A 16259-nucleotide genomic window follows, 5' to 3' on the forward strand; every position below is an offset into this window, starting at 1 on the left:
TTAATTTATGATGATAGTCCAATAGGCTCACTAAATTAGATCACAAATGTAAATAACTAATATAAATGATAAATATAATATGTAACACACACTAATTAATTAATTAAGAATTATTAAAATTCCTAACACCTACCTCCATCATTGCTATTAATCTTCTTCAACCTTCACACAGTTTTAACTTTTCATATCCTCACGTTATGATACTCACTTCCCATAGAAATCACAACGGCAAAAAGAGAAATTGAAAACAGTTCAGAAAAATCGGAACAAAATTGAAAATTCCAACAATTTTAACAAGATAAGTGCTATATAAATGTGCGGTCTAATGAGTCTAGCCATTGTGACTCTGTCGTAGCGAAAAAGGTAGAACAAAAACAAGTCATTGTCATGCATTATTTGAGGTCGAGGAATAGGTAATGTGATACGATTTTATGATTTGTTTGGTTTTGTTTCCATTGCATTTTGTGAATGAAAGATCAAATAGCTACTGGCTAGCTATAAAAAGATTCTGAACAGATAACAAATTAGTAATTTGTTTTATTTTTATTTCTGTCTATTCAATCTCATTGCTATTAGTAATTTGTATTCTAGGATATGTTAGCCAATTTTTATTTTACTTAAAATTTATTTAAAGTTGAATTTAAAATAAAAACTTCAAAAATAAAATAAAAATTATTTGATAATCTTTTAAAACTCAACATAAATATCAAATTCCAGCATAATTGCTTTCATGTGAGATACCAAGTTGAACAACAAAAGTGAGGGAAGATAGAGGGGGGAGCAGGGGGAAGAGATAATAAAGTGAGGGAAAAAGGAATGAGGAACATGGAGAGAAAGGACACAGATAGTAAGAGAACTTTTTTATATTAAAAGAAGAACTATTTTATTTATAAAAAAAAGTTACTTGTTTGCCTTTTATATAAATATCAGTTGATTAGTTGTTTTAAAAGGTTTTTTAAAAAAATATATATATAATATGTCGGAGCTTCTAAGAAGAAAAGTCAAAAAAAAAAAAGTGAAATACTAACTTAATGCAATACTCTTAGTGCTTAAAAATATCCATTTCTATTGCGCAAGAAAGAAAACAAACAAAACAAAGGAAGCAAGGCATGATAGCCACTTGCTTTGTATTGGGACCAAAACAAAGGAAGCAAGGCATGATAGCCACTTGCTTTGTATTGGGACCAAAACAAAGGGGTCATTATTGTTGAGGGTTGTAAGATTAGGACTGAATTGTAAGTATTTGGCTCGGCTACACTTTAAAAATGTGGTGCAGATGAGAACAAAGAAGAGAAGTGGAGAAAATGAAGATCAAATTTCTCTTCCTCAATCAATGTTTCAATGTCAGTCCTTGCCATTGTTGTTCTTTTAGGATGTGACTCCCTTGTGGGTCTTTGCCCACAGGCTCATCACTCATCAAGCTTTTAAGTTCTTGAGTTTGACAGTTGACACAATTTCAAGGGAATTGCTTTCTGTACTACCCAAATTGCTTCATGCACTTTTCATATTGTTTTTCAGAATCATTTTGGAAGCAATTCCGAAAACAATATGGGAAGTTAAAAAAAAAACCCAACTTCAAGTACCCCAGAAAATGGGCTTAGTTATGGCTTTTTTTTTTCATTACCATATTTTGATATCATTTGCTATGTCCACTCCCCTTTGTTTCTAAGTATAGTTCCCTTCTTTTTTAAACTCAAATGAATTAAATAACCTTATCTCAAACTCTTTTCTTTCCCTCACATGAACGAGCAATCCCCCCCCCCCCACCCCCCCCTTGGCCCCCTTCTAAGGAAACAAAAAATTCCCCATTTCTTTTCTTAAAAATTTTCCTTTCCTTCCCCCCATTTTTTACCCCCCTGGGAAAAAAAAAATTTGGTCTTCCCCCTTTTTTTGGGTTTACCGAACCGGGAACTTTATCCCCTTGCCACCAACTAGAAAAGTGCTGACAAGCTTTGAATCTCTATACATGGTTTGCACATGTTGTGTAATTTGATTAGAGGTTCAAGTGGTGGAATATAGACACATTAGAATGCTTTCTTTGTTTGTCACTATACTAAAATGATCGTCTTTTGTGGGTTTTGAAACAAATGTAACATGTTTTTTTTATTAAATTTCGGAAAGTACTTTCTGAATTTTTTTTTACTTCAAAAAGTATTTTCCAAAATATAACTTTAAAATTGTATTTCAGAAAGTACTATTCAGAAACTATAATTATGTGTTCCAGAATGATGTTTAAATTTTTTTATTCCAAAGAGTACTTTCCGAAACACAAAAATTTAAACATTAATTTTGGAATGTACATTCTAAAATGATGGTATAGGGATATTTTGGGAATAGCGAGTATTTATAGTAGTAAGGAGAGTATATTTAGAAGGAAAAAAAGGAAATGGATATAACAAATGCCTTTTTTATAAGCAAAATTGCACTTTTGGTCCCCCACTTTTGCTCGAGTTTCGCATTTGGTCTCCCTATAATTTAATTCACAAATTTGGTCTCCCATTTTTATAAATTCCTGCAATGTTGGTCCGAGACATCCCAATTGAACGTTGACCATTAGTCTCAGACGTTGACTGTCACGTGTCAACATTTGATAGGTTCTCTGGAAAGGCTTGGTTTTTTTTACCCTGCTGTGATGTGGTAAAAAAAATTTTATGTTGAGGATTTAACCTAACCCTAAATGAAAACCCTAAAACATCAATTATGCTGAGGATTTTACTCTCAAAGAAACCCTAAAATAGGACAGTCATTCTAACCCCATACCCATCGTCGCTAGCACGCACCACAGCCACATTCACCAATTCCGCTTGCGACCCTAACCCTTATACCCACCAACAGCTATGAACACAAGAACAACAATGAACACAAAACAGAGTCACGGAGGTTGCAAAAACCATGAACAGTTGAAGTTCAAATGAGAATGTGCGTGGGAGAAAAGCTCATATTTGAAACAAAGAAACTCAAATCTGAAAAAAAAATGCTTAGATCTTAACAAAAAAAAATTAGATCTTGCGCATGTTGGTTTCTTGTTGCTTCATCTAGCAACTAAGGATGTGATGTCGCGAACGAGTCGGGTCAAGACCCGTGGGCTTGCCGAGTCGAACTCGGCGGCGATGAAGTGGAAGAACACGTTTTCCAGGCACAAGGAGTGGCGGAGGACGGAGTGCACTGCGGCGATGGAGCCGCGGAGGTTGACAAAAGGGGCAACCCGCCCCGTTTCGGTAATCTGGCGCCTCGATGTAGTGGAAGAATGCGTCGTCGTCTGTGGTTGTCGGGAAAGAGCAGATTCTGAGGCAAAGCAATGGTGGGAAGAAGAAGCAGAGAATGAGGGAGGAAACGACGGCGCTTTGGCGGAGGAGAAGAATTTGGAGGAATGGTCGATGGCAAAATCAGTTCTTGTTGGAAGGAAACAAAAGGGGTGTTGTTGTTGTTGGGTGCTAGAAGGAAAAAAAATGGCATTTTCTCTGGAACCAGGGTGGAGGAGAGGGAAGTTCCAGAGCGAGAAAGAGAGAAAGAGCTGGAGTTTCGAGAGTAAAAAAAAATTATCACTGAGGTTAAAAATCGTAAACTATTTCACGTGCCTATCAGACGTTGACACGTGGCCGTCAACGTCTGAGGATAACGGTCAACGTCCAATTGGGACGTCCCGAACCAACATTGGAGAAATTTATAAAAATGGGAGATCAAATTTGTGAATTAAATTATCGGGAAACCAAATATGAAATTGGATCAAAAGTGGAGAACCAAAAGTATAATTTTACCTTTTTTATATTAAATTGTAACATCACACTCATTGGGTTTAACAAGTTAAGAGGTGGTGTTTTGCTTTTCGAGTGAGCATAAAGAGATTTGGTATTATTGTTTGTAGACTTAACTTAAATATATTTTTAGTTTTTTAAATTAAGATTTTATTTTTTTTGTTCTTCAAATTAATGTTTTTTTAGTCCTTTAAACTTAAAAAATATTCTTTTTAATCTTTTTGTCTAAATGTCAATAACATTGTCAACTAAAAAATATTGAATTTGTAATTTATGATAATTTTTAACTGTCAAAATTTAATTTTATGTTTTAAATTTTAAAATTTAATTTCTAACCACCACAAATTAAAAATAAATAAATAAATAAAAATTCAAATATCCCAAGATCTCCACCCAACAACTCCACAAGGATCTCCACCCAAGAAGCTCTTCGCAAGGAGATCAACAAATACCACTTTCAACGTACATGCTTTAGTATTTATCATGAATAGTTGAATAAAGAATCTTACCTTTTTTTGTCAATGTTTATGGTGCAGACTGCAAAGGGAGTTTTTAATTTGGCGAAGGAGATTGACGTGCCAAATCTGTAGGTGATTTAGCTGATGCAAAGTTTTAAGTCATACGAGTTGCGAGTACATAAAGGAGACTTTTGCTTGAATTAATACAGTATTACTGGAATTAGAATCACATTTTAAACTGAATTTTAAATTTTTCAGCGGCAAATAATCATCACAAATCACATTTTAAAATTAAAACTAAAAATTAAATTCTAAATCAACAACTGTCACAAATTGTAAATTCCTTATTTCTCATTTGGCAACACTGAATAAGGATTGAAAAAAGCATTTCTCTAATTCCAAGGATTAAAAAAATCATATTTAACTTTGGAGGATCAAAAACAAAAACAAAAATAGCATGTATTAGAGAATGTATCAGAAGGACTAAAAATATATTTAATTCTCAATTATTAAAAAGTTTAATTAAATTTTTTAATTATTTTTAAAAAATTCAATTAAATTCTTTAATTATTAAAAAGTTCAATCAGATTCTTTAATTAAATCTTTCAATTATTGAAAAATTCAATTTTTATATTTTTTTATATAAAATGATCTTATTGTAGTGTTTTAAATAATTAAAGGACTTAATTGAACGTTTAAATAATTGAGGAGTTCAATAGAAATGTTTTAAATAATTGAAAATTTTAATTAAATTTTTTAATAATTAAGGAATCCAAATTGAATTTTTAATTATAATTATGGGATGAATTATATAATTAAGCTTGGATATTACTATTGGTTTTGTTTCTATGGCTTGGTTAACTTGTGCTTTTAGATTATTATTGTTTATGCATGACTAATGTTTGGCCCACGAGCAACCATCAATAAAACTTATTTTTGTTGCTTAAATTTCGTGGAGGCACTGCGGGTGCGTGTCGCATTCCCTAGAAACTGAAACAAAAAAGGGAAAAGAACATGGATTCAAAATTGAGAAGGGAACTCAAATTTACCGTTATCATTGGGATCCTTAAGCTGAAATGGAACTTAGCCCTCCATTGAAGGGATCAAAGTAACAAAACATGAAGAAACCAAAAAGAGGAAGAAGAAAAAGAAGAGAGAAGAGAGCAAAATCCTTAATTCTTAAATTATGAAATGTTAAAAAGTATGTCTTTACAAAGGGTAATTTGTTTTATTATAAGAGAAAGAGGGACTTAATTCCGTGGGCTCATTAAAATAACTGAACCCACTTAATTAAGTCTCTAAATAGCTAATAAGATCCTAATTGCACTACTAATTACAAAGCTAAGCCCAAAGTGCTAAAACAGAAAAATCAAAGTGCAGCGTCAACTTTTAAGCTCAAATTTGACTCCCAAATAATCCAAACTAGCCTAAACTTGTGAGAGACAAAAATGTAGAGTTATTCCTTATCTTTCCTACAAGACTAAGATCACCCAAAATTAATTTCTAAACTCAACTATGTAAATTTAAGTAAAGAGTTTGTGTCATAAAAAGAAAAATATTAGTAGATTTAAATAATTTCAAAATATATAATAGACATTATCAAACAATCTTATTGTAATTTTTTTTTGTAAGAGTCGACTATCCTTGAACTGGTCACATTCTCTTAATTATTTCTATAACGTTAATTTTTTGCTTAATGTTATAAAAATAATTAATAGAATAAGTATTTTTCTATAGAAATAATTCATTGCTTATTCACCCAAAAACAAATTGTTGCTTATCTTTATGCATCATAGGGGTAGTGTTGTATTTTGGTATGTACTAAACGTATCTTTACTGAACTATAAAATTATTAATTAAAAATCAAAAAGAAGCAATTTCAACATTTTTTTTAAATCATAATCCATTCATTCACCATATAGCAATGTAGTTAATCTCAAACTGAATCTAAAAAAATTTGCTATTTTTTTTTACAATAACAACTATTGCAAGTAATATTAACAATATTCTATATATAAACATTACACACGTGTATAGTTAATCAATTTTTAATATAGTTTAATTTTTTGGGTACTTTTTTAATATAGTTTAATACTTATAGGATATTAATTTCTTTTTTCAGTTGTAAGTATTTCTTTTAATGCTAACTAAAACTTAATTTGTTTCAAAAATTAATATATTTCCATTAATTCACTCCCTTTTAAAACTCTCAACTATTGGGATTCAAATAAAAAATTCCAAACTAATTTCATATTTTAAATTTGTTTATATAAATTATGAATAAAAGAAAATAAATTGATTTGATATATATATATATATATATATATATATATATAATATATATAATCAAAACTAAAAAAAATTATTTCTTTAAAAGAATAAAAGTTATTAATCTTTAAAATTGAAAGGGTGATCTCATCAGTATCATATTCATCAAAATATTTTTTAAGATCATACTATTTTTTATGAAATTTAATAACTATACTTATTTTGTTACATTACTTAGGAATCGAGATCTAATTTATAAGTACCTTCCTCTCTTCGTGGGGTATAATGCTTCAATTATAGTACTAGAAGAGAGACATATCACCTCTCCCCGTGGGGTATAATGCAAATAATATCAAAGAATAATGAAGTTGGAGGATTGATGTAACTAAGACAGCAACAAACATGGCTGAAAGTTGCAGCAATAGTTCAGATGATTGAAGAACAAATTTGTGTAACAGAGGCTTATTCCTTGCTGCCATTCTAGGTTTGGAATCCGTTGATATATCTCAATCCCTTGACTTTGTAACATTATTAATATTAATATTTTCTCCAATTGTGTGACTGTTAAATAAAGATGATTCTCTCACGTTGAACTTAAAATATAAAAGATTTTATAACAGAAGAAAAGATGTTAAGTGTCATCTAATTTATATTTAATAATTACTAACACAAGAAAATAAAAATCAATAATACACCAATGGAGGATTGGATCCAACAAAAGGAGTTAGTCTCTTATAATGTAATATTCACATTTAATGTTTGATCATGCCTCAAATAAGATTGTCTCCTAAGGAGGACACATGTCAAGGAAAAAAAATTAATAGTGCATCACGCATGACTTAAACCATCAACTAGAATAATTTAAAGAATTAACACACTGTTTAATATGTGTTCATATGAGTGAGAACGATCTATTTAATAGGAGAAGTTGTGTTCGATTCTTATTGTGTGTAAAATTCTCTTGAGCTAGTGAAAGTCATACATTATGAGCAGAATTAATCTCTAACCTAATGAGTTAAAATATATCCATGGTCTCTAACCTAGCACAAAAAAACCTTCAACTAGAATTCTCTTGTCAATACAAATGACACTACAATCTTTTGTTGGCAAGTGACATTTTTAAGTCTTATATTGAAAAGAGAAATTAAGTCAAGCAATTTCAAAAGAAAGATCTTAAAATAAAAAAAAAAATAACTTTTTTAATAAAGAAAAGATTATAAATAAAGCATACAGTTGTTTGGGTAAACTTTCTAATTCCCAAGAAATTCATTATTTCAGATCATGCCAAAATTACTTTTTGGCACACAAAAATTCTAATTAAAAGAACAACTACTTTTGAAGAGAAGCTCAAATTAAAACACTGCCCAAGTGAAATTTAGAGATATGAGAATCTTACTGAGAGACATAACAGTCTCACATTGCTTACATTGAAAACAATCATCCTAAGCTACTCCTCGTTCCAAGAGAAAATTTTCCACAATTAAGAAATGCAATATTTGATTTTAACTTGCTTTTAAAAAATAATCATTTTTTTCTTTCATCTTCATATAAAAGAACTTAAAAAAAAATGGTCATTTCTCTAACCTAAATTAAACTAATGAATACATAGTTACATACTAATCTAAAAAATATATGATTGTCAATGGTCTTGAAAAAGCACTGTTACTTGTCCTCTATAATCACAATATTCCACACCAAACAAAGCACTGTTTCTAAGCATAAAAAATCACAATATTCCACACCAAATATCAAAATGGATACCATAAACTTTGAATAAGGGCTAGAAAATGACATTTCTCTTTATAAATGCCGGTTTAATTTCATTAAACACAATAAAAGTTCTTTCAAATTTAGCTAACCATATTCACAAAATTGATAACCAAAATCACCAAATCTCTATACAGGACATTCTCGTGGTGATGACCTAAAAATTATTTAGAAAACACTCAGATCCAACCATATATTATAAAAAGAAGATGCTCTCTTTACACATCAAACCTTCTCAAGAACACAAGGTTTGCTTCTTCAGCATTTCCCTCAACCTACTCAAAGATATTCATCCTAGTTAAGTCAAGTCATTTTTATAAGCAGTCACACTCAGCTTCCTCTATATACATTTCTCTGAATGGAGTTTAAGCAACAACAGGGATCCTAGAATTCTGGCAATCCTTGTTGAGGCAATCAAATCCATCTACTCTAACTGCAGCCGGTTTAAGTCCGAAACTCATCCTAACACACCCTCCTTTGCGTGACGCTGATGATGGAGATAGTAAACCTGAGGGCGATGAAATTAATAATGTCGGACAAAGCTTTTCATCTCCGAAACGAGCATCCTGGACTAAGGGATTTGCAGCTCGGCCCGGAGGAGACCCACAAAAAAATGGAGGAGATGAAGCTACCTGATTTGAAAATTCCTCCCCATGGCTCTCCTGTTCATATAAGCATACCATTTCATAAATCAAAGTTATGTATGTGAGAGAACATTCATTACACTCTGATCGATGAAATTTATCAAAAAGACCCCTCAATAATAATCATATTTTCATTTAAGACTACATTCCTCTAAACCCAAAACCACTCTACAAAGTTTTAAATCAAGGCTTGCAGTTGCGGCTTTGGCACATTTTTGGACATTCAATGCAACCAATGCAGCCACAATTGCAATTGCAAAAAGTCCAAAAACCTTGACATCAAGACCAAAATCACGGTAACAAACCATTTTTTAAAACTTTGTTTCAAATACATAAAAAAATGTCTACCAAAGGAAACAAAGACTATCCTAATTGACATATTTATCTTCCTAGGCCAAAATAAAAACTAGACAAATTGTCAAAAAGTCATGGCTTACCTTCTTAAACATTATCTCTAATAGCTCTGCCCCAGCTTTTGAGTCAGAACCCTCAGCCTGTGGACTACAAGAAAAATTAAAACACAACAGATCAGACCTTGAAAGGCTTCAAAAACAAATTAATGTCATCAAAACTCAAAAGGGAAGCAATGGATTCCAATAAATTACTTGAAATGCCATCTCAAATGCCTCATAGGCATGTTAGATACAACCCCAACTCGGCGCGGCTTAGGGCAAATGACAGGCTCCTTCTGTTCAACAAAATTCACAGGGCCTCTCATCTCTTCACAGGCTGCAAAGGCGTTCTGCTGAAGACCATAACAGTTCATCTTCAAAATCAACTTTATTCCACAGTAGAACGCCTATACAATAAAATAAAACAAAATTATACTCATAACATGTCAAAATTGAGACCTAGATCTTAAAATTGTAACAGATAAGGATTCAGAGAATTTTCACAAATCACCAACAAATCTAAGCTCAAATCATGAAAAATTTCCAAACTATTTTTCCGGGTCAAAGAGACCCATGAAGGCACACCCCAAAAAGCCAACCTTTAGTTCAAATTAACCCACAAAAAAACAATGCCTCCATTTTCCAAAAGCACCCAGACCCAGAACCCAAAAGGGTGGCTTCAAAAAAATCTCCAATGCCGACCAAAAAAAAATCTCCAATCCCCATAAAAAAAAAAAAAAAAAAAACAACAACAACAACATAGTAACGTGTGGAAAGAAGATCTGTCCTATGAAACAGGTTATGTTTGACACTCCAAACCAAAAGACAAATCTTTGCCAAAATTTTGAAGAAACAATGATGTTTAAAACATGGTTAGATCTAGAACAAAAGAACATGTTAGAGAGAGAAACCTGAGAGAGAGAAAGAAATGAAGAGATGTGGAGCTACGAGAAAGGAGAGGAAGAGAGAAATGGGAGCTGGATTCGATTTATAATAATGGAAGATACGTGTTGTACGGTTTGAGGGGTTCATACGGCGTCGTTCGTTGCTATCATCTCAATCTCATCCTATTCATTCCCACGTTTTACCTATGCTAATTGCTATGCTTGCTTTTTCAATTGCACTTTGCCATATTATCTTATAATAACTTGTCACGTTTCGCTTAAAAATTAATATAACGTTTATTTCGGACAAAAATCTTACTTTACTTTTTTGGCATTGTGGGCGTTATTATATTAACTTTTTTAAAAAATTAATTACTATTTTAACTAGTAAAATACATAGAGAAAATATCTTTTATATACTTTTTTTTGGACAGAATATATTTTTATATACTTAAAATTTATAAAGTATAAATATTTTTTAATATGTGATTATGACAAATAATTTATATTGCAATACGAATTTTTTTTACTTATTGATGTATAAATGTATGTTTTTTTACTGCAAGAGATAAGTGGTTTAGAAAATAAAGTATGCATATACATATAAAGATTAAAAAGAGAGTAGCTTGAGATAATTAGGAAATAAATTTTTTGGATTAGTTATTAAATCAAATTAAATTTAAATTTAAAATTAAAATTAAAAAATATTTTTTTAAAAAAATAGAACTAGATACTTAATATATAAGATTAAGATTATTTTTTTTAGAAAAACATATAAGATTAAGATAAAATATGTTGTTACGTCGCTTTCATCGATTCCGAGCCTTTGATCGGTGATGTCGCCATGAATCCCACTAACATCGTCTTCGGTCACGGGATTGTTGATTCTGGGGACGTTTGAATCGAAGCAAGGTAGGGGGAAGACCGAGACGAGTGGTTTTGAATTCATGGTGGGTGAGATCGGCGAAAGCGTTGAGGGAAAGAGTGTAGCTTGATTTTTGGTTTTCGATGGGGCGTGGGCGGCCAAAAAAGGGGTCGACATCGACGTCACAACCGCAATCAAACCAACTAGCACAACAAGTGACACAGATAGAAGAAGATGAACGGAGTACTGCAGAAAACCTAAATCCCAGATTTGGGGAAAAACCAACGGCTACTGATGAAGAAACAACAATCTTGATGGAAAAGAAGATTGATGACGGACAACAGAAGTTGTGGGTGGATGTTGTAAATGAGAACAGAAATCCGGCGAAGGGGATGCCATTAAAGTATTTTGCGCCACAGATAGTCAATGGGGAGGTCGAAGTAATGATTGAAGATGAGGATATTGAATCAGAACTGAAATTCTGTGATATAACCTTAATCATGTATGTTCTTGGGGCTGATATGAGTATGCATTCGGTTAAGCACTTCATGATGCAAAATTGGAACTTTGTTCCCCTTCCTGACATGTATTATCATGATGAAGGGTACTTTCTTCTGCGATTTAGTTCACACAGAGAAAGAGAGGAAGTAATGATGAAGGGCCCTTATACAATCAGAAACATGCCGGTACTGCTTAGGGAATGGAGAAGAGATTTCAACCTAAAAAGGACCTGCTAAGAACCCTACCATTATGGGGTTAAACTTCCATATTTACCACTGTACCTATGGGGCGATAACACACTAGAAAAAATTGTGAGTGCCATTGGTAGTCCAATCGTGACAGATGAATGTACGGCGAGCAAACTTCGAGTATCTTATGGAAGAATATTGGTGGAAGTTGATATAACAAAGGAATTACCGCAAGAGATCACCATCCGAGATAGAAGTGGAAACAAGTTGTAGCAGGCCATAGAATTTGAATGGAAACCATAATTCTGCCCCAAATTCCAAAAGATTGGGCATAAATGTGGTGAACCAAAAAGAGAGGAAAAACAATGGAGGCCTAGAGCTAAAGCGATCAACACAGGAAAACAGCAGATACAAGTAACGACTGTACCAAAGGTAACTCCAGCAAAGCAACCTGAAGGGAGTACTTCTTATGATCATGGACCATTACTTTTCCAAGTACAGCCAAGTAAAGAGTGGATTACTCCTACAAAGAATGCAAATGAAAGAGGAAAGGACCATAAGAAGACTACAACACCAAACTGGTTACGATGTACAAATGGATTTGATGCTCTAGAAGTTTCGAAGAACTCGAGAGCATTAGATGATCCAGGCCCATGTTAGTATCCTGGAATGTACGGGGGCTCAACAAAGCAGGTAAACATAAGGAGATTAGCTCTCATCTCCTCTCCATTAGAGCTGATATAAACATCCTGCTGGAAACGAGGGTTAAAAAAGAAAAGGCGAAGGTTATTAGGGGCAAGCTCAATCTTCCGGGTTGCTATATAGATAATTATAATCACTACCCAAATGGAAGAATCTGGTTGAACTGGAATGATGCTAACATACACGTTACTGAGATTATTAGTACGGATCAAATGGTGCACTGCGAAGTTAAAGATATGCAGGGGAATTTAAGCTTTTGTTTGACTGTTGTCTATGCACAAAACAAACTGGAGCATAGGAGGAAGTTATGGCATGATATTGAACAGATCCAACATCAAGGGCCTTGGTATATAGTTGGTGATTTCAACAATGTGCTAAGGACAAAAGACAGAATTGGTGGGAATCGAGTAACTGAGGCTGAATACAAGGACCTGCAAGATATGATTATTAGAGTTGGGCTATTTGAAGTGGAATCCAAAGGTGATTATTACACATGGTTTAACAAACATAGTGTGGATCCTATTTATTCAAGGATAAATAGAATGGTTTGTAATGTAGATTGGTTTCAAACACCAGGATACCATTTTACATGTTTTACGCCCAAGTGTTTCTGATCACTCTATACTGTACCTGACTGGGCAGGAAACACCCCCGTGCAGGAAGATGAATTTTAAGTTTCTCAATTGTGTGACCAAGCTGCCAGGTTTTGATGACGCTGTCGCGCAGAGTTGGAATAGCCCTGTTGATGGTAGTCCTATGGTAGTGGTGTGGAAGAAATTGAAAAGATTAAGAAAAGTTTTAGGTACTCTGTCAAAACAATTTGCTCATACGAAACTCCAGCTGGCCAAAGCTCGGGAAGATCTTGCTGAAGCTCAAGACTCGCTTGTAAATGACAAGATTAATAAAGAGAAAATTGATAAAGTGAAGATGTGTACAGAAACTGTGATTAGGTGGAACGAGATTGATGAGGAAATTCTGCAACAGAGATCAAAACTTGACTGGCTCAAACTGGGGGACGGAAATAAAGCGTACTTCCATGCCTCAATTAGAGCCAAACATAAGGCAAAACATATTGACAAGCTTGAATTGGATGATAGCAGTGTTGTTCAAGATCAGGACGAGATTGAGGCTGAGGTGCTGAGATTTTATAAGAGCTTAATGGGGGATAACACAAAAACGATCCAAGCTATTGATATAGTGGCAATGAGAGTAGGCACCCAAGTAAAACCAGAGCAGGTTGACATGTTGACATCGCAAGTTACTGATCAGGAGATTTTTAAGGCCTTAAATAGCATTAGAGACTTGAAATCTCCCGGGATCGATGGTTACGGTGCGAAGTCTTTTAAGGCTAGTTGGAATACTATAAGAACTTATGTGACTGCTGCAGTAAAAGAATTTTTTTAGCATGGGAAGATGTACATGGCGGTAAATTGCACGCTAGTAACGCTGGTTCCAAAACATGACAAGACAAAAAAAATTCGAGAATATCGACCAATTGCAGGCTGTACTACTCTGTACAAAATCATTTCAAAAATTCTCACGATGAGATTGAGTAAGGTTATGCAAGATATCGTGGGCTGTAGCCAAGCTGCATTTGTTCCTGGACAACAAATACACAACCATATACTGCTGGCGTATGAGCTGATAAAAGGGTATAGTAGGCAGGGCGACACACCTAGATGTATGATCCAATTGGATTTACAGAAGGCGTATGATATGGTCGATTTGCGAGCTTTAGAGTCCATCCTGAATGAGATTGGTTTACCAACGAAATTTGTTAATTGGATAATGCTTGTTGTATCCACGGTCTCTTACAGATTCAATGTCAACGGGAATTACAGTAACATTATGAAGGCTCAAAGGGGGGTGAGGCAAGGGGATCCCATATCCCCTTACCTGTTCGTGATCATTATGGAATATCTTGATAGGGTGCTGTATAAGATGCAAAGGAATCCCGACTACAATCATCATGCGAAATGTGAGAAACTAAGTATCACTCATTTGACGTTTGCGGACGATATTTTGTTGTTTTCCAAGGGTGACACGATATCAGTTGAGATCATGATGGAAGCCGTTAATAAATTTACAAAATCCACGGGTTTGATGCTCAACGCCACTAAAAGTCGCATTTATTTTGGTGGAGTGGATAATGGTACAAAAGCTGAAATCTTGCAGAAAACATTATTTGCGGAAGGATCACTCCCATTCAAATACTTCGGTGTTCCTCTCACAACAAAGCGACTCTCTATTGATCACTATATGATGTTGATTGATAAAATTGTGGATAGGGAAAAGCACTGGAGCACGAGACTGCTAAGTTATTCTGGGTGACTGCAGCTTCTCAAAAGTATTAGTTTCGCTATTACTAATTATTGGCTTCAGTGTATTCCGCTACCGAAGTTTGTGATTAAGAAGATCAATTCTATTTGTCGTACTTTTCTGTGGACAGGTAGTGCAGAGACTAGTAAAAAAAGCCTAGTTGCGTGGAGTAATGTTTGTAAACCTATTAAAAATGGGGGTTTGAATGTTATCGACTTGGAAATTTGGAATACAGTCACTATGCTTAAACTTCTCTGGAATCTTTGCAGGAAGGCAGATAGTTTATGGGTTCGTTGGGTTCATACGTACTATTTCAAAAACAAGAACGTGATGGAGGAGAATGTGAAACCAAATAGTACTTGGATAATGAAAGTGATTTTGAATAACAGAGAAAAAATGTTGTCTATCCAAGGGGAGTGGGAAGACATGATGATGAAAGAGAGATTTTGTATGACAGATATCTACATGGAACTTAGGAAAAAGGATGGTGAGGTTATGCCTTGGAGGAAATTGATGTACTGCAATGCAGCAAGACCTCGAGCAGTTATGACCTTGTGGCTCACTTGCCACCAAAAGCTTGCAATGAAAACTCGGCTTGTGAGATATGGAATGGTTGCAAACAACACCTGTTGTTTCTGTGATGCAGAAGAAACTACTGCCCACTTATTTTTTGGTTGTGCCACTATGAGAAAAGTGTGGAAAGATATTCTGGTGTGGATCGGTTTTCATCATGAACCAGATACCTGGGATAGAGAAATCATTTGGTTACTCTGCTACAGATCTGGCAAAGGGTGGAAGGCGACTTTACTAAGGTTAGCAGTAACTGAAACCATCTACGGTTTATGGAACTATAGGAATGAACATTGTTTTGGGAAACCAAAAGATATAGATACTATACGAAATAACATTATAAATATGATAACATACAGGGACTGGTATAGTAATAAGATTAGAGCTCGCATTGCAGAGCTGATGTTATAGGTTTAGAGAGGTTCTTTTGAATTTGGGTTATTTGAACTTTTGGTTGTTTTGAGGCTGGATCATTGGATCGTCATGCTTTGTATTTAGTACTTTTTTTGAATTAATATACTTTTATTCAAAAAAAAATATGTTGTTTAACAAAAAAGGTGCTACAAATATTCTTATTTAAAAATTTAAAATAATTCATAAAAATATTTGTTATTGTTGAATTATATTTTTTAGATAATTTTTTAATTGGGTTTTTAAATATTTGTTTGTCATCATTTTAGTTTTTTAAATATTTGTTTGATATCATTTTAATTTTAAAAAAATTATATCTTGCCTATAAAAAAATGCTTATGGAATCGCTTTAATTTTTCATCAAAATTTATGTAATTATATACTTTTTTGACTGGATGTGATTATATTTTAGATCTTTGAAAGATTAATTTTGATAGCAAATCAAAATTTGGAAGACTAATTTGGTATAAAATTCTTAAAGAATTGATAAGATAATAATCAAATTTCTGATTGACTAATAATTTATTTGTCCAAA

The 16259-nt window shown here is 33.4% G+C and overlaps 2 protein-coding genes across 2 annotated transcripts; one reads left to right on the top strand and one right to left on the bottom strand.

Annotated features, from left to right (window-relative positions):
• Positions 1-8256: 8256 nt before the first annotated feature.
• Positions 8257-10392, bottom strand: LOC100788286 (uncharacterized). The gene is made up of 4 exons (NM_001289236.2): positions 10196-10392; positions 9498-9691; positions 9330-9393; positions 8257-8910 (listed from the first exon to the last, which is right to left on the bottom strand). Exons 2-4 carry the CDS (start codon positions 9656-9658, stop codon positions 8614-8616), a joined length of 522 nt encoding a protein of 173 aa, NP_001276165.2. The 5' UTR covers positions 9659-9691; positions 10196-10392; the 3' UTR covers positions 8257-8613.
• Positions 10393-12375: 1983 nt separating this feature from the next.
• On the top strand, positions 12376-13828 carry LOC102662229 (uncharacterized). Its single transcript, XM_006604960.1, has 2 exons — positions 12376-12969; positions 13067-13828. The coding sequence occupies exons 1-2, from the start codon at positions 12376-12378 to the stop codon at positions 13826-13828; spliced, it is 1356 nt and encodes a 451-aa protein (XP_006605023.1).
• The last annotated feature ends 2431 nt before the right edge of the window (positions 13829-16259 follow it).

This window comes from Glycine max, chromosome 19 (assembly GCF_000004515.6).
Source record: "Glycine max cultivar Williams 82 chromosome 19, Glycine_max_v4.0, whole genome shotgun sequence".
In the NCBI taxonomy this organism is placed as follows: Eukaryota; Viridiplantae; Streptophyta; class Magnoliopsida; order Fabales; family Fabaceae; genus Glycine; species Glycine max.

What these genes read in the sequence shown, in the direction of transcription:
- LOC100788286 (NM_001289236.2), bottom strand. Translation starts at nt 9,658, where the DNA reads ATGAACTGTTATGGTCTTCAGCAGAACGCCTTTGCAGCCTGTGAAGAG. An exon ending in CATTTGAGATGGCATTTCAA is followed by an intron (nt 9,394 to 9,497) that starts GTAATTTATTGG and finishes TTTTTCTTGTAG; the next exon opens with TCCACAGGCTGAGGGTTCTG. An exon ending in TAGAGATAATGTTTAAGAAG is followed by an intron (nt 8,911 to 9,329) that starts GTAAGCCATGAC and finishes TTATATGAACAG; the next exon opens with GAGAGCCATGGGGAGGAATT.
- LOC102662229 (XM_006604960.1), top strand. Translation starts at nt 12,376, where the DNA reads ATGTTAGTATCCTGGAATGTACGGGGGCTCAACAAAGCAGGTAAACAT. An exon ending in ATTCAAGGATAAATAGAATG is followed by an intron (nt 12,970 to 13,066) that starts GTTTGTAATGTA and finishes CTGACTGGGCAG; the next exon opens with GAAACACCCCCGTGCAGGAA.